Source organism: Chrysemys picta, chromosome 2 (genome assembly GCF_011386835.1).
Source record: "Chrysemys picta bellii isolate R12L10 chromosome 2, ASM1138683v2, whole genome shotgun sequence".
NCBI classification, from domain to species: Eukaryota; Metazoa; Chordata; order Testudines; family Emydidae; genus Chrysemys; species Chrysemys picta.
In genome coordinates this window covers 158,996,214-159,017,922 of record NC_088792.1, presented here as the reverse complement: position 1 = coordinate 159,017,922, position 21,709 = coordinate 158,996,214, and the positions used below count along the sequence as shown (strand labels likewise).

Here is a 21,709-nt window from a genome sequence, read left to right as displayed (position 1 = left end):
CCCCACCCCCAGCTCCCCCATAACCTCCATACACCCCTTACCCCAGCTCCCCCATAGCCCCCCTGACTCCTTCCCCCAGCTCGCTCGACCCCCACCCCAAATCCCCCATGCCCTCCTGACCCCACCCCCATAGCTCCCTGATCCCCTCCCCCAGCTCCTGCCGTTTTGAACCTGCGCCGCCCTCCTCTCTCCCTCCCAGCTTCGCCCCGCCCCGCCCCGCCTCGCCCCGCCCCGCCCCAGCCTCCCGCACAGGCCGCCGGGTGGAGCCCGGGTTTCCGTCTGCTCGGGCCGGGATCCCCCGGCGGGCCGGGCGGCGCCGCCGCCGCCATGTTCAGCCGCCTGGGCGCCTTCCTGCAGCAGGCGGTGGAGACGGTGAGGGCCCGGCCGGAGTCGGCTCCGCCAGGGAGCGGGGTGCTCGGGGGTGGGGCCCAGGGGGTCGGCGGGAGAGCAGGGCACGGGGAGTGGGGCTTGAGGGGCGTCTCCAGGGGTCAAGGTCGGGGGGTGCCCAGGATTGATCCCCCCCCCGGTGTCGTTGGGGTCAGGGGATGGGGGAGCCTAGAGAATTGGGGTTGGGGGCCAACTCCTGCGGCCAGGGTACTGGGGTGGGCACCCAGGATGGACCCCCCCCGGGTGTCATTGGGGTCCCGAGATGGGGCAGTCCAGGGAACTGGGGGGTCTTCCAAGAACCTAGACATAGGATCTGGGTCGGGCCCCCAAGGGTGTCATTGGGTGTCAGGAGATGAGGCCCACAGGGGACTAGGGCTGGGGGATGGCATCCTACAGGGTACCCAGGATGGGCCCCAGGGTGCTGTTGGGTTCAGGAGATTGGTACTCTTGGGGGTGGGGGGGAGAATTGGGGCTTGGGGAGAGTATGGGGGACAGAGAGGTGTCCCAGGAGATATGGGGTTAGGGGTCAGGAGAGGGGCCCCAGGGCACTCTGCTTTGGGGGCTCCTCTCCTAACCCCCATGTCTGTTGGGACAGGGGTTCCCAAGGAGCAGGATGCTACCGGGATATGGGGGTCAGAAGGGGGAGACCCTCCTGTGAGTAGGGCCTGTGGGTGGATATGAACAATCCCCTTCCCAAAGGGCTCTAGCTATCTACTAACGCCCGCACCCTCCTCTCTGCAGCAGGAGCCCAGCATTGACCTGCTGGAGGCATTCACCGAGCACTGGAAAGGGCTCACTCACTACTACCTAGAGACCACAGGTAGGTGGTGGGCGAGGCTGGGAGTCCAGGCTCCTGGGTTCTATTCCCAGCTCTCGGGAGAGTGGGGACTTTGTAAGTTAGGACTTCTGGGTTGTCTTCTCAGCTCTGCCAGTTGATGCTCCATGAGACTTTGGAGAAATCCTTTTACTCAGCTTCCCTCGCTGTAAAAGGGAGACAACCAGACATAGCTGGGCATTTGTTGGGGTTAATTCATTAACGTGTACAAAATGCTTTGAGAGCCTTGGCACAAGAGTAGAGCAAAATATTAATGCCTCCATCATCCTCTTCCTGCGGTCAGTGCAGGACATTCCTGTGAGTGATAATGAAAGGCCTGCTGAATAGCCCATGAAAACCCTGCCAGGAGAAATGTTGCCTGCAACCATTAAAATGTGAACACACTGCTCTATATATGGCACACGGGCATTGCTTCTTCCCACCAGAACCACCACAGTGGGGTCCTGTCCCCGGGCATTTGTAGATATCTGATACTCTGGGCCAGAGCCTTATAATAACCAGTCTCTGTTGCTCAGAGATGCTCTCTCAACGTTTTGAGAATGGCTGGCCTGCTCCTGCACTAAATGCTATGGCCAACATTTCTTCTTTTTGATACTAAATTAGGTCTGATCTACACAGAGATTTTGTAGTAGGCGTTTTTTGTAACTGATATTCTATACGGCTGCAGCCCTAAGTGTGCATACAGTTATACTGGTATAAAGTGCTTATCCCAGTATAGCTTAGTCCCTACCAGTGTAACTGCATCCACACTAGAGGGAGTTGTACTGCTTTACAGTTAGAGGCACGGGTATACTGGTACAGTTGTGGTGTGGTAAGAAGTCCTCAAGTCCCTAATCTGATTTAAATACCTAAATAGGGATTTATGAGCTTAACCTTAGACTCCCCAAGTTTGAGAAACGTTGACCTTTGCTCTTGCCTAGGTCAGTGTTGTTGTTTTATTATAACAAGTATCAGAGGGGTAGCCGTGTTAGTCTGAATCTGTAAAAAGCAACAGAGGGTCCTGTAAAAAGAACAGGAGTACTTGTGGCACCTTAGAGACTAACAAATTTATTAGAGCATAAGCTTTCGTGGACTAACAGAAGTATTGGGAGCATAAGCTTTCGTGGGTAAGAACCTCACTTCTTCACTTGCATCTGAAGAAGTGAGGTTCTTACCCACGAAAGCTTATGCTCCCAATACTTCTGTTAGTCTTAAAGGTGCCACAGGACCCTCTGTTGCTTTCTATTATAACATTGCTGCTTAGTGTCACTGTGGCTAATGGTCCATCAAGGGCTCTATTATAGGGATAATAATTTTTAAACCATCGTCCTACTTGCTTGGGGTGCTGCAGAGATAAATATCAAAGTGAAAATTACAGCTTGGAAGCCAAAGGGGAGAGGTTGGTAGGATATATGTTTCAAAGTTACCTCTGGAAAATAGAATTTTCTGATTTTTTTTTTTAAATACATAGGTCTGGGATGAAATGAATTGGTTGTTTGTTTGTTTGGGGGGGCGGGTGTTGTGTGTGGTTTTATACCTATTAACGTTCCCCCAAAGCTCAAACTTAGTTTAAAAAAGATCTCCGATTGAGAGGCATGATGATTTTTTTTTAATTTTGTTTTTGTTAACTTCCTCTGGGTTCTACCAGTCCCTGAAAAGAAAACACCCACTTGTTTTTCTGTTGCAGGGAGGGGAAGGTTTTAAATTCACCATTTTGGAGTCTTTCACTGTGTCTTAGAATGTAGAGAAAATCTTTCTAAAAGGTCACTCCTGTGTGGTGTGGAACAGTGCCCTGTGTCCTGATGCCTGCAGTAGGAATTATGAATAAAGCATTGGCTTTGCCTGATTTTTTTCTTAGGGTTTGTTTCATTTGGGTCTTGGTTAGTGTAAGGCCTATGACTGTGCTGCCCCAGGCTCTGATCTCATCAGCTCTCATGAGCTATGGCCCTAATCCCGCAAGCTGATCTGTTTGGGCATATCCCTGCGCTAACGTGGAGCTCCGTTGACTTCACACTGACACAATACCAAACCAGTTCCCCAGCACAGAGGTGCTGGTTTCCAGCTGAGATGTAAAACTGAAGTCCTGGCCACTTGTGACAATCCCATGATGTTTTTACAAGTGTAAGGGTGTTGGCTCCAGGGTCTTGACTAAATTGCTTTTTGGGTAATTACATTCTGACTACTTCCCCTTACAGCTTCTGTTGGATATGCTTGCTATTCACTTCCTGTCCCAAACTATTATAGCATTGCTGTGTTGTTGTAACTGTGTCAGTCCCAGGATATGCTGTGCACTATTAAAAGAGCTGCCATGTTCCATGAGTTACAGGGAGGGGTGTGTATATGAAGATGCTTTGGCCTGTATAAGTTTGATAGTCGCATGGAGCTAACGCCTTAATGCCTGTTTTACCCAGCATGTAGCGTGTTTTGATTGGGATTTATATATTCCTTCTCTTTAGATGAAAACATCCCAGTTAAGGAGACTGATATCCCCTGGCGCCTGAAACAGATGCTGGACATTCTGGTGTATGAGGAGAAGCAGCATCCAGCAGGGGAGACAGGGCCTTGTTTGGAATACCTGCTGCAGCACAAAATCTTGGAGACCCTCAGCACTTTGGGGAAAGCAGAGGTGTGTACACCGTGTTACTCACCAAGTCAGCCATGCACAAGCCCAAGACCAGGGGTGGGCAAACTACGGTCCGCAGGACCGTCCTGCCCGGCCCCCTGGCCTGGGAGGCTGGCCCCCAGCTCCTCCCCTGCTGTTCCCCCTCCCCCGCAGCCTCAGGTCGCTCGCTCCGCCACCGGCGCAACACTCTGGGCGGTGGGGCAGTTAGCTCCTGGGGCAGCACAGCTACAGAGCCCGGCCTGACCCGGTGCTCTGTGCTGCGTGGTGGTGGCAGCGTGGCCCGGCTGTAGCGCCGCCAGCCACCGGTGCTCCAGGCAGTGGCGGTAAGTGGGGAGGGAGCAGGAGGGGTGGATAGAGGGCAGGGAAGTTCGGGGTGGTGGTCAGGGGCCAGGAGTATGGATGGTGGTCTGGGGGGGAAATGGGGTTGAATGGGGGCAGGTGTCCCAGGGGGGAGTCAGGAAGGAAGGGGAATTGGATGGGGTGGCAGGGGGCAGTCAGGACAGGGAGGAGGGGTGGTTGGATGGGGCAGGGGTCCCGGCGGGGGCCATCAGGAATGAGAGGAGGGATTGTATGGGGGGCCGGGGGTAGTCAGGGGACAGGGAGAGGAGTTGTGTGGATGGGGCAGGAGTCCCGGGGGGGGGGGGGGGGGGGCGGGGGCGGGGGCGGGCAGATAGGAGGTGGGGGCTGGGTCATGACCCCCTCCCCTAACCGGCATGCCATACAATTTACAAAACCTGATACGGCCCTCAGGCCAAAAAGTTTGCCCACCCCTGCCCAAGACAAACACCATTCATTGTCCTAGTGGTGGAACTGTTGATTTCAGTGACTATAAAGTCTGACTTGTTCACAGCAAAGAAGTATAAATTTAAGGAACTGAGACCAGGATAACATTTTTCAAAGCATATCCGTGATTTAGGAGTCTGAGGTCCCAGTTTCAGAAGCCACTTAGGATAGACTAGGACTTGGAAGGTGTAAGCAGCCTATTAGGCACATGGCCTTGTCTACATTACATGGTTAATACATGTTAGATAACGCCTTTCAAATTCTAGGCTAGACAGCACCTTAAGAGCCTAAATCCCATTGACTTTCAGCGAGACTCAGGCCAGGTCTACACTAAAAAGTTAGGTTGACCCAGCGACGTCGCTCAGGGTATGAAAAATCCACACCCTTGAGTGATGTAGTTAACCCCCGGAGTGGACAGCACTAGGCTGACAGAAGAATTTTTCCATTGACCTAGTTACTGCCTCTCAGGGAGGTGGATTAACTACAGAGGTGGGAGAACCCATCTCATTGCTGTAGTCAATGTCCACACTGAAGTGGTACTGCGGCTCAGCTGCAGTGATTCTAGTGAAGATCTAACCTAAGGCTTGGTCTACATCTAAAACTTAAGTCAACCTTGCTACATCGCTCAGCAGTGTGAAAAATTCACACCTGAGGTAAGACGTAGGTAAGACACCACTAGGTTGAAGAATTTTTCTGATCATCTAGCTACTACCTCTTGAGGGGTTGGATTTACTGCTGTGCTTCTGTCACTGTAGCAGGTGTCTACACTACAGCGTGACAGTGGCATAGCTGCAGCACTTGTAGTGTAGACATACTCATAGGCTCCTAAGCACCCGAATCACTTTTGGAAATGCGACTTGGGCTCCTAAACCACTTAGGCAACGTCGAAAATTTTCCCCATATACTACAACCTTTGCTGATGTGAGCAGTGTTTACTCAGGTGAGTAGTCTCATTGACTCCCTGATTGAGGGTTGCAGGATCAATCCTTTGATTTGCAGGAAAGAAGTGTTTTTAAAAGGACTTTATCAGAGTAAATATCAAAAGCTAAAAATTATAACCATACTAGCCTGTGTTACTAATAATAACTTAGCTTATTGTGCTATAAATAGTCTTTTTTCCCCCCTAACACAAAAACAAGGAAACAGTAACTGGAAATATTAGTCTTTATTGTGTGTTTATAAAAATCAGTTGCATTCAGTACTGTCTACCCTTTATCTCTACTATGATTCATCCTTGCTTGTTTTTTTCCATTTCATCATGTTATAGGACTTATGAATAACAAACCTTTTGAAAATGGAAAAATAATCTAATTGATTTTTTTCACCACAGGGCAGCTGAGAAGCTTAATTTATTAAAGTGAAGTTCATTAAGCAATATAAATACTTACGGAGAGAATTAATTAATGTTTGTGAAGCACTGTGAGAGCCTTAAAAGGTACATTAGACGGGCAAAGCATTATTTATTTCTGCTGTTAGGGTATTTTTATGCATTGTGCGGAGCTGGGATAGTGATATAAGTCTGGTCAATTTCACTGCTGTTTCTAGTCAGTTTTTCAATGCTCAAATGATTGTTTTACCAGTGCTCCAGGGAAGTATTTACTTCCTAAACCAAACCAGTTTTCTCTTACATTTGGGTTGTGAAAACATGTGTATTCACACTGCATTTGGGAAAAACTATTTGTAAACAAAACCTCGGTGTTTGTCTTAACATTATCCCAGAGCATTCCCTTTAATGTTCTCACAGTTCAGCTGGGCTCCAGGTTGTATCTCACACGCTTTCTTGATGGTTGCCTGAAGCAGGGACAGTGTAGCCTTACCAGATTATCTGATGATAAAATCAATAATAAACTGAATCTTGTTCTCTGAGAGCTTCAAAACCCCTCTGTTCTTGGAGTTTCCCTGCCCATGTAAACTTGAAAACCCTTGTGGCGTTTTAGCCTTCTGCACTAGCTGCAGTATATAGGGTGCATATGGCTATATGTTTGCAGCTCTTACCTCTGCCATGTTACATACATTCACTATCTATCTGTGACATACTGATTGGCTCAGACACTTCGTATCATGTTTCCTGTCGCACTGAAGGGGAATATTACTTAACTGCCAATTTACTTTGCTCTCTCTCCTTTGCTCTCAGTATCCTCCAGGCATGAGGCAGCAGGTGTTCCTCTTCTTCAGCAGAGTCCTGGGACAGGTGCAGCATCCACTGTTGCACTATCTGAATGTGCACAGACCTGTTCAGGTGAGCGCTGCTTCTGCTCTCTCTTTGGCTTGTCAAAGCCGCTTTCTGAGCTGTCTTACTGCAGGCAGTGTAAAGTGTGCTCCTTGAAGCACTCGTCGTACCTTTCCTCACTCAGCGGTCTAGTGGCCTAAGTTTCTGATGAGCAGTGATGTTAACGTAGACCCCGTGGGGGGTCCAGTTCCCCAGTGCTATGCACCTGGTGCTCTGTTACACCAGTGCAGAGTGGGTATAAAATATGACCGTTCTGATACCCAATTGATAGTGGTGTCAATCACTATACAGGGTTCAGGGCAATGATGAATACTTCGCTTGAATGTTACTTTGCCACAATGGGGGCTATTGCCCGCTCTTTTGTACATGAGTGGCTGTACGACTGATACGGGTACATATTCCTGGGGAGTGTGTCCAGCAGCTTCTAGTGAGGAGGGAAGAATGCCCGTCCCCGATGCCAGCAAACCCCATTCAGCACTGTGTAAGCTCAGTCCTACCCCCTCTTTTATCATTGTGAAGGCTGACCGCCCTGTGTCCTTCCTCAGAAGCTCCTTCAGTTCGGCAGCAATGTGCTAGGCTCTGCGACTGAGAAGGAAGAGGTACAGTTTGCCGCTGTTCTGTGTGCAAAGATCAAGCAGGATCCTGCTCTGCTCACGTACATCCTGGAGGTAAGGAGCCCGCATTGGCACCTGCATGCCATCCCTTCCTTACAGCAAGGTATTGGCCACTGCTGGAGGCCCATCTGGGATTCCTGGGCTCTCTTCTTAACACCACCCTGGACCTGCTGTGTGCCCTTAAACATATCACTTCACTTCTCTGTACTCTCCAATCTGTGAAATGGGGATAATATTTACTTCCCTACAGCACATCGGGGAGTTGTGAGGATTAATGTTTGCAAAGGGTTATGAGATCCTCTGTTGAAATGTGCTGTGTTGTTTTATTATCTGCTTAGCTGAGCATTTCTAGGTGTTTTTCCAGTATATACATATCTAGGTATGTTCAGGTACATATTGCACCTATCTAGCTTTCTGGGTATTCGCTGTGTGTACCTGGGATCAGTCTCGTTTGTGTCAATGCTGGAAGCGCTATTGCTGTGATGCTAACTGCTCTCTCTCCTGTCTCTTTATTCTCAAGGGAAAGAATCTTCTAACTGGGAGCCCAGAGGGAGATGCCGGCAGCAGCCAGGGAGAGACCTTGGCTACCAACGGAGCCCTGACTGCATCTCCTGAGCAGGACAGAGAACGTTCCATGGGTGACGCCCCCTGCGCTAGCCTGGCCAGAAAACCAAAGAATTCCGTCTCCAGCTCCTCCCCTCTGAGAAAGGAAAACAATCTGATCACTTCCTTAATCAACTTATGCAAGAGCCAGGTACCGACATGGGGTGGGGGAAAGCAGAGGGGTGCCAGGTGGCGAGTAGGGAATGAACTTGCCTATCAGTGGGATGGAGCAGGTTAGCGTCAACCTTGGTGTTCCATTCACCCTTGAGCTGGGGAGGGGAATAAACAGGCTTGGTGCTGTGGTAACGTCTGTCTGTCTGTCTCTCTCTCTCTCTCTGGCAGAAGAGCAGGGTTGCACTAAAAGCTCAGGAAAACCTGCTGCTTCTCATAAGTGTCGCTCAGCAGGCAGCTGCCACGTACCTGGTACAGAACAGCGCCCTTTGCTGTCTGGTGACTGATCACCTGTGTGACCTGTACAATGCCGTCCCTACTTCAGCCGACCCTGCAGATATCCTCTCCCTAGAGAGAGTCAGCTGGAGGTAGGAAGTTGATGGGTCAGTAGGAAGATAAGGAGAGCCTGGGGTAAATCCATTCCCAGCCTCACTGCAAGGGAACACCCTACCAGCTTTCACTCTTGACCTTCTCCCTGGAAGTATTGGGCCCAGAGAAGACTAGTGAGATCTGTTCTGCAGGGGCTGCACCCTGGCTCCCATGGACCTTGGCAGGATTGAGCACCTTGCAGGCGTGGGTACATAGTGAGGCCTGCTAGGCTGTGGTATCCTCTCCAAGGGGGACTATGGGATGGGTCAAGCTGGGACTGTAAGTCCCTGGAGAATAGCAACAGTGTGGTGTCTGCCCTGGCTCAGGGGGTACAGCCTAACAGAGATCCTCAACCTCTTCCCTACAGGGACCCACTTAGCAATATGGGAAGAGCAGGGTGGTCCCCACCCCCCCGGTGGGTCATGACCCCGGATGAGAACGGCTGGCCTTGTTGCTCTCTCGGGGCTTTTCCATCTCTGGTGTTCTATGCCATATGGGCCAAGTGAGGACGTTGAGAGAACTGGCAGCTTCCTTCTCTGCTGTCACTCCAGAGAGGAGGCCTCTTCTCCTACCCCACTCCACCCCCAACGTACCATAGCCCTTGGATGATGCTTTGGAGTTGATTCCTACAGTGTCCTTCACCCCCCTTGGATCTCTTTGCAGGTTGCAGAATAACTCCACCGATGAGGCCTCCTTCCCAGGAAAGGGGAGCCTGGATGCTTTCTTTAGCTGGTTAGATTACTGTGATCACCTCGTGAGAGAGGCCCACCCGGTAAGAAACAAGTGACTTCTCCCCATTGTTTGTTGTCTTAGATGAGCATTCCTATCTCCTCTGCCCCAGAGGGTGCAAGTCTCTAGAGCAAGACAAATATACATTTAAATATGTGGGGAGCCTGATATTTAAGGAATCTTAACTCGTCGTCTTAGCCCAACCCTAGATGCTGTTTCGGGCACAGCCAAAGAGCCACTGATTTACAAGAGTGGATTGGAAACTGGCTGAGTTACACTCATTCCACCTACAGCTAAACATCTTGTGCCCTTTACCTGATGAGCTGCTGGCAGTGGAGTTAGACTGCTGCAGCGCAAGCCGGCCTCACTCATATCTCTGCTAGAACTCAGGCCAGGCCACCTGTTTTCCTCCTGTATTTAGTAGACAACCTCATTAGGCCACTACTAATGGACTTACGAGCCACGGATGTGGTGGTAGATGGGCCATTGGGAACCAAACTGTGTCTTGTCTTATGGCTAAAATTCTCCTTGGAGAAGACAACCTATGGTGCCTTTTTGAGATCCACCAACTCCAGTGGCTCCTGGACTATTGCATCCTGGCTCTTGTGGCTTGGATTTTGGGTTTGCCATGTATCCTGAAGTGTGTTAGGACAGCCTCAATTTCATCAGGCTTGTCTGTGAGTCCAGCTTGCCAGACAGCTGAAGATCTCTGCCTCAGAGTACGATGAAATTGCAATCCTTGTGTGATATTGTGAAGATCACTATGATGCATCATTGCCACACACAGCTGCAAGATGACAACATGCACTTGCTAAGATCACAACAGGATTATTTTGTCCCTATGGGGACGTGTTAAAGGGTGGGAGCCATCCTGGATGACCCCAGTCTAGTGGTTTGTGGTTGAACCCATTTAAGAAGACTCCAGTATGTTCTGTCTCCATCTTCTAGCTACCAGGAAACGCTTTCCTTTAATAGGAGTGCCTGGGTCACTTGATTCCAGAGTCTCTGTGTGCAAGAACCACAGAGCATGTGTCAGCCCTGGCAAAGGAACAGTGATGTGGCAGTCACTCCCCATGTACGTCAGTGACCCCACCACGCCGAGAGAAACTTTAAGGAGCAGCAGAGTCTCTGCTCTTGTCATGCAGGAAGGAACTAGGGGAGTCGTAGGACTATCAGGCAGCTGGTAGCTCGTTACTGACTCTCTCTTTGTGACCATCAGGTAGTTGCAGATGCTGTAACGGAGGCCATTGGTGAAAAGCTCTTCCAGGGGATTCTGCAGCCACAGCTCTTGCAGATGTGAGTACACGTGTCACACAGGCTGAGGGGCCAACCGGCTGTTCACCAGCTTCCTGTGTAAACTGGGGTGGGGGGGATATCCATGGTGTGAGGCTGAGCTGGTCTGGCACCCACACCAGGCATGAGAGGGAGGGAAGTGGGTTAGTCTTGTGGTGAAAGTAGGGATTTGGGAGTCAGGACCTCAGTTCTGTTTCTGGCTATGGCAGCAGCTGGTGTTAAATGAGTCACTGCTTTGGTGCCTCAGTTTCCCCATCTGTAGAATGGAGTTAATGCTGCATTCAGGCTGGTGAGGCTCAAATAATTCCCATTGGAAAAGTGCTTTGCAATCGTGGGATGGCAGGTGTGGTAGATAAGAGGGGTGCATAGCACTCCCACAAGGAGGCAGCTTCCCGGCCACATGCGTCCCATCCAAGCTTTTGTGGAAGTTAGTCTGTAAATCTTTAAACAAAACAAAACAAAAAAATCCTCTTCCTACACTTAGTGTAAAAGCGAAACCCCTGCCTGCAGAATGGAACATTCCACCAGAGGGATTCTAACCTGCTCTGCCAAGCTGGGGAATTTGAGTCTGGGAAGCAGAGAAAGTTCAATAGAGGGAAAGGCGGGAACATCTGATCGTGCTGGAGACGAGGCAGGGGTGTAAAATAAATGGATTAAGGGAAGAATCAGATCTCCTCTGTTGCAGGGAGTGGTTTTGGCACAGTTTTCTAATGCCTTTAGCTGTCATTCAAAGCGATGTGCCTTATTTTATCCACTCTAAGATAGGGTAGTGCTGAGGCCAGTGGTCAGTTCTAAGCCTTCTCCTGCAGCTCCGCTGCTCAGGGCCCCTCCAAAGGCAGTAGCAGAACTGGCCCCTGCAAGATGGAGTTTCACACTTCGCTCTGCATTTCCAGGCCTTCAGTATTATTTTGGACTTCCTTCTGTCCCTGCATAGTAAACTCCCAAACTCATTACACCTGAACTGCCCAGTCTAGCCTCTGGCTTTGGTATTGCCTTGACCCTTTTCATGCGCCCTCCGTCCGCTGCTGTGGTCCATACGCATCTCTAGAGAGACTTTCTCTTTGTGAGCTGGAATAGGTGGCTTTCCAGATATCACACTGCATTACTTTCACATTGCTCTTAGTGTCCCGGAGGCAGTGACATCTTAGGGTCAGAGCAAAAAATGAGGAGCGCGGGCGGAGTCCAGGGTTCTGTTCCCAGCTCTGTCATTTCCTGTCTCCGTGCCTTGGTTTTCCCATCCATCAAAGGGGACGGTGCTACTGGCCCACCACAGGGGGTGCGTGGGTATAGAGCTTTATTTGTAAAGTCCCTAGAGGTCCTTGGGTGGAGATATTTCCTTTAGAGCACACGGCTCACTGTGCTGCATGTGTGCTCTGAGCAGCTGCATGGAGATAAGCAGCAGTAACTACTTTCTCTCCGCCATTATTTGGCAGGTCTGAACTTGGCATCCTCACCTCTACGGCAATGCTGATGGCCATGGTGAGGCAGATCAGCGCTCCTGCCCTGCTCCAGGAACTGGTGACATTCCTGCTGGGCACAGAGAGGCAGCCAGAAGCCATCACTGACTCTCCACAGCAGCACCTCCTGCGCTCTCAGCTGATAGAGCACTGCAACCACCTGTCTGATGAGGTGAGGCTGTGTCTGCATGTAGAGTTGCCACCTGCAGCCTCCCATGGCTCTGCCCCTCTCCGGTGGGACCCCAGACTCAGCTTTTACTAGCTAATCTCCCTGTTGGAATTTCAAGGGGGGAAGCTGCTCTTCCTTTTGGACCATTTCCAGACCTAAGGCCCTGCTCCCTTGAGATCATTAGTGATGCTGTGGCACCCTGGTAAGATTTGAGGTGTCCTGCCTTAGTTCCAGGCCAGGTCATTGCATTCGGTCTCCTTAAATTCCCCAGGCAGTTTGTCAGATACAGGATTTTTCACTCTCGGCCCTCAGCAGTCAGGCAGTGTTGCTGTGCGGTGGCTCCATCTCAGTGCTGGATGAAGTGATCCCTGTAGAATTTGTAAAGTGCTTTGGGATATTAATAACTGATGCAGTATCGCTCATCTAGAAGGATCCCAAACCACTTCAAACACTCCAGATTTACAGCACCCCTGGAATGCAGCCATCTCTAGGGGTTCAGCCCCCTGCACATTGCATGCTGTACAACAGTAGAATGCTGGGGCAAACCCCTGCTCCTGTCAGCCATGCTATGAAATCTTTAATGTCCTCACCAAGCAAACAGGATCCCTTGTTTTTAAGGTCTCCTCTGAAAGACCCACCCCCAGTTAACTGCCTGGGAACTCCATGTATCAACCCTGGAAGGGATTATGGTCTGAGATGGCCCTGCAGGGAGTGCTAGGCTTCCTAGCTGCTGGGATAGAATGGCTGTGTTTTAGTGGCAAATTCTTTTCACGGGAATTTTAAACACTTGTCCCACAACTGACCACGATTCTGTCCCTGTAGATCAGCCTCGCTACCCTGAGGCTGTTTGAGGAGCTGCTCCGGAAACCCCATGAGCATATTGTATACAGCCTAGTGCTGAGAAACCTGGAGGAGCGGAGCTACATCCTGCGCAGCCAGCCGGGGCAGGAGGAGCGGAGCACCCACGAGCAGGAGCATTACGAGGACACACTGTAAGTGGACAGAAATGGGAAGCGCAGAACCTGGTGGGCCCAAGCTGGGGCTGCAATGTAATGCCTGTTCCTGGCCTTGCAGGGAGCTGGAGGAAGATCCCTATTTCACCGATGAATTTCCAGATACAGGCTTCCGGACACGTAAAAAACCAATGGCATCCTCCCCCCGGGGGCCTGCCAGGCCTAATGAGAAGACAGACGTGAATGAAATTGTTCTCAGGTAGGGCTTTCCCTTGGGCTGTGGGGGCTAAGAATCACGAATGTTGGACCATGCATCCAATGTCTAGTACATCTTTGCCTCCCCTCCACAGGCTAGCTCATGGCTCCGATCCAGTCAGAAGGGTGGGGCGGCTTTGGGGAACTCAGATGCATGAAGGGCAGGTAGAGAAGAACTCAGTGCAATTCCACAGCAGCGTAGGCTGTGAGGACGGGTGAATCCCCACTCTGGGAGCCCCTGCTCCAGCAAGGGCTCTGTGGACTGGTAGGCTCCCTGCTCCAGGGAACATGCCTGGGCTGCGGGGTCTGCTAGGATCCCTGCCCCACAGCAGCTAAGTGAAAATGCTAGCCTCTGAATGTCAATTTCACATAGTTCATTTCAGGACAAGCCTATTTTGCTGTTTGGAATGAAAGCAAGTTCAGAAATACCAAAACTTCTGGCAAACCCAACTCCCTGCGTTTTGGTCAGCTTGCATCCTGCCCTACCCAGAAGCCTTCCATAACAGGCTAGAGCTCTGTCTCCCAGGCCCTTTCCCATATTAGTAGCCATGCCAGGGGCCCATCTAAGCTCCGGCTTATAAATTGGGCTATTACTTTGAACTGCAAAGGAAGACCCCACACTTGCTCATTGTTGGGCATCCCATCTCCAGACAGTGTTTTTCTGGTACATTGTTATCAGGAGACCAGCGCTCCAGCTTTCACTAGCCTAAAGCTAATGGGCATTGGCTATCCAGCCCCACTAGAAAGCTTGGGACATCTTACTTAGCCTGCGCAGTTCACCACGGCTTCAAAGCCTGTGGCTGGGTAGCTTCATGACCAGCAGTAACCCAAGGAATGACAGCAGGGTAATCTGATGGTAGGTTTAATGGGGTACGGTGGTGCCTGCAGTAAGGGTCAGGAAGGAGCCTGTGCGATGGCTGGAAAGTTAAGTGCCTTATTGGGGAGACCACATTAGGAGCTTGGGATATCAGTCCCAATAGGCACATTCTGCATCTGCTGCATTCACTCCTTTCCCCCCTGCGCCTGGGCAACATCAGCATGGGGGAGATTTGTGTAGAGTACCAGCTCCTGTTGTCTTCTCTCTTTCAGTTTCCTGGGCCTAGTTCCTGATGAGGCAAAGACCTCCTCCTACCTGGAGGAGGCAGGATATGATACCTATGTGCACGATGCCTTAAGGCTGGTAGGTCATTGATGGGGTCCCCATGCCCTTATTCTTTGCTGCCCCCACTCCCGTCTCACAGCTCCCTTCCCATCAGGACTATCCTACCTGGCACACACAGCACTCACTCTGTGCCAGACCTGGCTGAGATTGGACATACCCACTGCTCAGACAGGGTGGCCAGTAGGGTTTCAAAGTCTTTCTTTTCCCCCTCAACCTGGGGCTTCCCTGTCCCATTCCAAGTGGAGATATAAAACGCCTTTGATCTTTAACAGTGCCAGTTGTATTGCCAATTGTTTGCCAGTGCACCTATCTGCCTCCCACACCCAGCAGTTTGGGCTGCTGGCCATGTTCAGCCTAGTTTTAGGGTTAAGAGCACATTTGAAGTCTGCTCAGAATTGCAGAGAGCACTTTGTCCTCCGTCATGGCCCCTCACGCTTCTTCTGTCAGTTTCAGGAATGCTCTGCTAACATAGCCTCATGGAATTGGCCTCAGGCACCAAAACCTCTGGAGCCCTGTGACCCACAAGCAGCGTTTTATGAGGGCCATTTCCTGAAGGTGCTGTTTGACCGTATGACACGGATCCTGGATCAGGTAGGGTGAAAACTGCAGCCTTGTTTGGGGGATTGGGGAGCTGTAGTGGCAGCACTCTCTGCTTTACTCTGCTGGAGGTAGGGCTTCCTCTTTGGGGTAACCAATGAGCACCTAGCCATTTTGTAGGATACAAAGGTATCGGCTAGTGACCACAACACAGGACTGCGATCCTTGATCCTCCCAGATCTCCATTCCACCCCAAGGCTTCAGCCAAGTCAGTGGGGAAATGCAACTATTGAATTGAAACTGAGCCTCAACAGGGAAATACATTGTGTCCAGCTTTGTAGACCTGTCTGGCTGTAACAGCTTTGTTACTGAGACTTCTGTAACCTTGCAGGTGGCCTGCAAAAGCAGATAGTTGCCCCCAGGAGCATAGTCCAACAGGAACACAAGTCACCCTCAAAGACTGTAAGCTCTTTGGAGTAGGCCCTGATCCTGATTAGGGTTTGTGGGCGCTCCTGTAATACCAGAGATCTGCCTCACTGGAAGATGGTTTCAGGCTCTCATTGTCCTATTTTTAAATGAATGAGAGGGACACGAACCAAAGGCAGAGTCCAAGCCAGGCTGCCCCTACTGCAGGGGGATCTCGAGGTAATTACTTGGGGTTTGTGAGCTGGTAGCCTCCGTCCCAAACCCCGCTTTGCCTCCAGCATTTATAATAGTGTTATAAATTAAAACCACTTTTTATATATATTTAAGGGGGAGGGGGGTCACCAATACAAAACTTTGAGAACCTCTGTGAAGGCACTTCAAGGAAGCGATCTCATTTTTTGTCTATGTTCCGCAGCCCTACGGACTGAACCTACAAATGACATCAGTGCTGTCCCGCCTGGCCCTCTTCCCGCACCCGCACCTCCACGAATACCTCCTGGACCCCTACCTGAACCTGGCTCCTGGCTGCAGGACGCTCTTCTCTGTACTCATCAGGGTAACTTTTCCCTATGCCAAGTCCTTGGTGGGGCATAGGGGTTCATGTAGATGTTAGTGTGCAACTTGGGGGGGGAGGGGAGGGGAGAGGGAATCAGAAAACTGCAAAAATAAGCCCCTCAGCTGCAAAGCTGCCAGCACCAGTAGGCTGAGTGGGCCCAGAGTAGAGTCCTGGACTCGGCTGTATGTACGGAGTGCTCCGAACCCAGAGCTGGGGGGCACCTCTCCACCTGCAGGGAGCTAATTCTCACCTCCTCCCTAGGTGATCGGAGATCTGATGCAGAGAATCCAGCGGGTGTCTCAGTTCCCAGCCAAGCTGCTGCTGGTCCGGAGACAGTTAATGGGGCTGGTCCCTGAAGAGCAGTAAGTGCTTGTACTTGTATTGTGCTACATCAACTGGTGCCCTCCAGCGTGTGTAACAAGGGGAACACAGTATCTATCTCAGCAGACATTAACCACCAGGGAAACTCCCCTCATCTCAGCACAGGGCCCCACTCCAGTGTGCTTGATACAGTGGGGTAGCAAGGAATTAAGTATGAGCAGCCTCAGGGTTGTTTGATAACGCTCCTGCCCAGTGCTTGTGCTAAGCTTTCGGGGATGGGCTGAGGCACTGGCTCCCACCCTTCCCCTTCTGCATGGGATCTGTTGGGGTAGTGGAACATCCTGCTCTCCAGGCAAGGGAGCCAGCTTCTCCCCGCTGTGCAGAGCACTCCTCAGCCTTTGCTTTGGTTCCCTTGCAGGATTGATCACATGACCCTCTTCCAGGGAGTGGTGGTGCTGGAGGAGTTTTGTAAGGAACTGGCAGCCATCGCCTTTGTGAAGTTCACCCCTGAGGGCCCTGTGTGAGCCCAGCCTCCGGCTCTCCTCACCTGCTTCCTGGAGAGAAGATCTGAGTGCAGTGCCAGCACGCGCTGCTGGAATGGGGAGATTAGTGCTCCATGGCTCGGGGGAAGGCAGCACCACTCCTCACTCAGCCATCCACCTTAGCTGAGACCTTCCTGTATCACTGGCCTCCAGAGAATGTCTGGCTCTAACACTCACCTGCCTGATAGCCAGACTCCCCCCATCAACCAGCCCCTCTCCACAGAGCAGCAGGGAACCAGGACTCTGCAGCATCGCAACAGAGGGTGACTCCTCCAGACAGTCTCAACATCTTACTCAGGTTTGATGCTTCCCTTTCTGGGGGAAGGGGACTCTGCTTCCTACCTTTACAGAACCAATGGTTTGCTCAGATCATTGGTGGAAAGAACATGCTCAGTGTTTAGCTGCCACAGCTCCCAATGTTCAGAAAGCAAGACTAGGTGCATTGAGAGCCCTCCACCATTTCTATCTGCTGCCTCTTAAGAGCAGAGTGGGCAGGAGCATTTGCAGAAAATTATCAGCACCCACAATCAAGATTTTTATAGCTCCTCTTCCAAGTTCCTATGGCTAGGGGGAGGAAAAGGAATGGATACATGATCAGGGCAGTGTCTAAAGCCCTGTGGAATAGAGAGCTGTATTGCACTCAGTGCACTGTCCTGGCAGTGAGCCCAGAATAGACTTCTAGGTGAAGATAGGATACAGCACATTGCAAAAGTGGGTGCTCCATTAAACCACCACCCCCCTACAGAGGCCTGCAGGCCTTGTTTCTGGACAGGTGGAATCCATCCAGCCTCCTCTGTGTAACACAAACAGGGACAGACAAGGGAGCCAGCCCCAGCTGGGTGGCCATAAGACACTCTTCTTCAGGCCTTTAATCAAAGTGCAACATCTCCAGCTGGTGCTTTGCTGCACCTGGCCCAGCAGGGTCTATTAAAAACACCCTGAATATAAAATATGGACCTGGAAGCCTGCAGTCAGACTCCAGCCATGGCACTTATGATGCCTTTGCTGGGCGGGCGGCCAGCCTCACCTCTTCCCCTGCCGTCCAGCAGGGAAGGAGGAGTAGGGATGGTGGGTGGCCTTGCAGTAAAAGTCACATTCCCCCCCAGCTGTAAGAGAGGGATAAAGAAGTGACTGGACCTACCTCCCAGACAGATCCTGAGGCTTACTCCATTGGTTTTGATGTGTTTGGGGTTCCTGAGCAAAGCAGGGCAGGCATGCTTGATGTGGCTGTGCGACAGACAAGTCCCACTGGGCCCCCATGCGCTGCTGTCAGAGGGCTTTCTGTTAAACAAGCTTTCATTTAGTCCGATGCTCTTGCTCGCTGATGAGGGCCCTGGGGCAAGGAGGAACAGAAGGTACACGGAGTCCTTTATTGGAGGAAGGGTTCATTCTGACTTTGAACTACCTCCAGTTGATGCTTTCCATATGGTACTAATAGAACCGCCGTGGCTCTGCCAGGCAGCAGAGACATGTAAGGTTGCTCCTTGTCCTCAGCAAACCTTTGGAGGCAGCACCTCGGCTCTGGCTGATCCGAAAATGGGATAGCAGCCCTGCTCTGTCTTCCTGGAGGTGGGAAGGCGTTTTGCTCTAGTTCAGCTGGACTGAGTGTGAAGCAAAGCCTTGCAGAGCACCCTCCCAAACAACCTGCCCCACTGTGAAAGGAAAATCAGAGCTACCTCTAGAGAACAGGATGCTTCCCTCACATATCCTGGAGAACAGCCCCTTGAGAAGTCAGGAGGGCTGGAGGCCAGCATCAGCTGAGTTCTCACACTTCCCCGGTGTTTCCATATAATGGGCCAGATTCTTACCTGATGTCCGGCTTCATAGTATCATTGACCTATACCAGCTGAGGATCTTGCCCACTGCTTTCCTGGGTAGCAAGGATGAATTTGTAAAGTGCTCTGGGAATGAAGTTAGCAATAGTCTTTATACCAGCAATACTACCCCATTCAACAGGGCTGTGTCTGATAGCTATTCACACACCCTGCAGAATCCCAGCATCTCATGCTCATCACAATGCAGCGAAAGGTCTCTGGTAACTAGAGCTGTCAGCCAACAAGAGGAGATACAAATTACTGTATTTGGGCAGTGCCTAGCACAATGGGGCCCCAATCTTGGATGATCTCTAGGCACTACCATAATACATCTGATGAACAACACCCTGTCAGGGCAGCTTGTAAGCCTGACAAATCTCACCACAACTGGGTTCTTGACATTAGTATTAAGTGCAGGCTGGATGCTTAGGGGCACCACTGGGTTGGCAATGCACTATTTAATGTTATTGAGGAAGACAGTTCCTTGCCTGATGGAGCTTAACAGAGAAAGCTGTTTGAAGGCCAATGATCTCCTGATTATTTTCTAGGACAAAGACATTAAGTGATTCTTATAGCATATTTAGCTATATTGCATTATCTACAGAGGGGCTTTTGGTCTTGTGTTGCCTCTTATCAACCACGCACAAAGGTGTGTACACCTGGCTGCTTGGTAAATCTGGGTTTTGGTGTTATATTTATGGCAACTGCATGTGGTAAGTGGGTACAATGAACTAGCAAATGTTACAGCGCCACCTCTTTTCAGAACTATGCACTTTTAAATGTATGGTGTGTAACTAAACCAACTGTAAAATTTGTGCAGTTTAAGTCTGTACATATGTACCAGGTACAAGTAACTTAACTCTTCCTGTGGCAATAAAGTGATGTCTTGATAAATTTGAATCAGTGGGCTCCTTTTCCCTTTACAAACCTCTTTTTCAGCTGCACCATATTTTTTTAAATGAGCTAGCACCTCAATTAGAGGGAGCTGGCTTCTATTCGCGGCTCTGCCACTGACCTGACAAGTCACTGCCTCTGTCCTCAGTTTCCCTCTCTGTAAAACGGCGCTAGTACTTACCCACCCTTGGAAGTGTATTACGTTAAAATGCTTCCTGGCCTGTAGCAGGGCTGAAATGTAAGCACGGGGCAGATGCACTCTTAGGGGATGCCACCACTACACACTTTGTTGTTGCTGACTGAACCCCAAAGCAGCCTCCCCGCTGTGGGTGAGACTAAACCCTGGAACTAAGGCTGGACAGGTTTAAACAACTGCTCTAAAAACAGGCAGGGGAGAATGTGAATCCCTGGCGCAAGGTGGAAGGTTAGAGTGCAGAATGAGGTATGTGAGCCGCTGCAGGAGACAGATTCCTGATGCAGTATCAATAACACATGCAGACCCTGTACTGTTTCCTGAGCATAGGTGGGGCTTTGCCTGATTGTAATGAAAGGTACATGTATTACAAAGAGCAGGGCAGATGCACATCCCACCCCCTACAAGCTACACACAGTTTCCAACCTGGGAGGGTCTACCGCCAAGATTCGCAGAGTGGACTAGTGACTTGGGGTGCCCACACCCCTTGAACCCAGCAGCTGCCCTCTGAAAAATCAGGCCCCTCTAACGTGGCTCAGACTGCACACTTTACACGTCAGCCCATTCCCCCCTCAACTTGGAAATGGAGTCCAATTGGAGCTGTACCTGGATTTTTGGAAACGGGACTTACCTATGTGTCCTGGTTTTCAAGGGTGCTGGTTGAGCTAGCAGCTCCCAGTCACAGTGATTTCCCTTTGAAAAGCAGTCTCCTCCTTTCTCTGCTGCTATCCTACCCAGTTATCCATTCCAGAGTCCTCGGACGCTCATTCGCCATGCCTAGCATTCTCACAACACGCTAACATGTTGTTTAGCTTTCAGGCTTAATATAAGTTTTGGCATCAGGCACAAAACTGGGTCAGTGAAACCACTTGCTCAGAAATTTCACAGTAAACAACACTGCAAGGGAGTCAAGAACAGCACTGGAGGAGGAGGAGAAATGCATGAGCCTGCCCAGCAATGACCCTCCAGCGTCTAGCCTGTGCTCTGGAGAGCTGAGCAAAAATCTTTCAACCAGGACTTTTTTCCATGGGGGGGCGGGAGGAGGGGAAATACATTCACTGAATCTGCATGTTGATTTCACCAAATTGCTTCAGTTGAAAAAACTTTCAAATTTGGGGGGAATTTTAAAACGTTGATTTGAAACAACTTTTCATTTTGAAATTTCCATTAATTTTTACAATTTAACAATTAAAATGATAAATGCTCAAAAATAAAAAAAATTCATCCGCCCCCCCCATTGGTTTTATTGACAAATTTTCAATTTGTCAAAAATTTCATTTTTGGTTCAACCTGAAACAATTTGTCAGAGTGGACTGAACCAATCGATTGGCCCGGCTCTGGCGTACCATGGAAAAGGAGGAAGGATCCCCACTGCAATGGCAGAGAAACGCATGGCCTAGCAGCACATGGATCACAGGTGCTGGCTGGGGCATGATCAGTCAGTATCTCTCTCCATCCCCTGTGGAACTGCCAAGGCAGCTGATAGGCCCTGTGTTTTCTGCGGCTGAAGGGGAGTTTGGGGCAAGAAAGCTAACCACTCCTATGTTGCTAGGCAGAGTATGGTTCTCAGTGTCTCACCAGGGCTCAGGCAGTAAGTGGAACCAGGGCCGTGGCTTTCAAGGCATGTTTTGGAGACCAGCAGAACCTGCCATCCCCTGCGGCATGAGGGTTTCTCTAGAGATGGGTGTATGATTTACAAAGACATGTACGTTATGGTTCTGAGCAAAACCTCACGCTGGCCATAAAGCTGCTGGAACATTTGCTCCTGCACAGGGCTGCTCCCACCGCCAATAGCTTATTTCACGTGAAACGTG

The 21,709-nt window shown here is 50.5% G+C and overlaps 1 protein-coding gene across 2 annotated transcripts; it reads left to right on the top strand.

The window, feature by feature from the left end:
- The first annotated feature begins 219 nt into the window (after positions 1-219).
- FHIP2B (FHF complex subunit HOOK interacting protein 2B) lies at positions 220-19,702 on the top strand. Of its 2 annotated transcripts, none has more exons than XM_005285103.4 (17): positions 220-372; positions 1,129-1,207; positions 3,658-3,827; positions 6,742-6,846; positions 7,383-7,505; positions 7,972-8,205; positions 8,397-8,593; positions 9,258-9,366; positions 10,543-10,619; positions 12,050-12,245; positions 13,065-13,234; positions 13,317-13,454; positions 14,540-14,630; positions 15,060-15,203; positions 15,991-16,131; positions 16,393-16,493; positions 16,871-19,702. In XM_005285103.4, the coding sequence occupies exons 1-17, from the start codon at positions 328-330 to the stop codon at positions 16,974-16,976; spliced, it is 2,226 nt and encodes a 741-aa protein (XP_005285160.2). In that variant the 5' UTR covers positions 220-327; the 3' UTR covers positions 16,977-19,702. The 2 variants fall into 2 exon arrangements, with proteins under 2 accessions (XP_005285160.2, XP_042696266.2); XM_042840332.2 differs by having other exon boundaries at positions 286-372; positions 1,132-1,207.
- Positions 19,703-21,709: the final 2,007 nt, after the last annotated feature.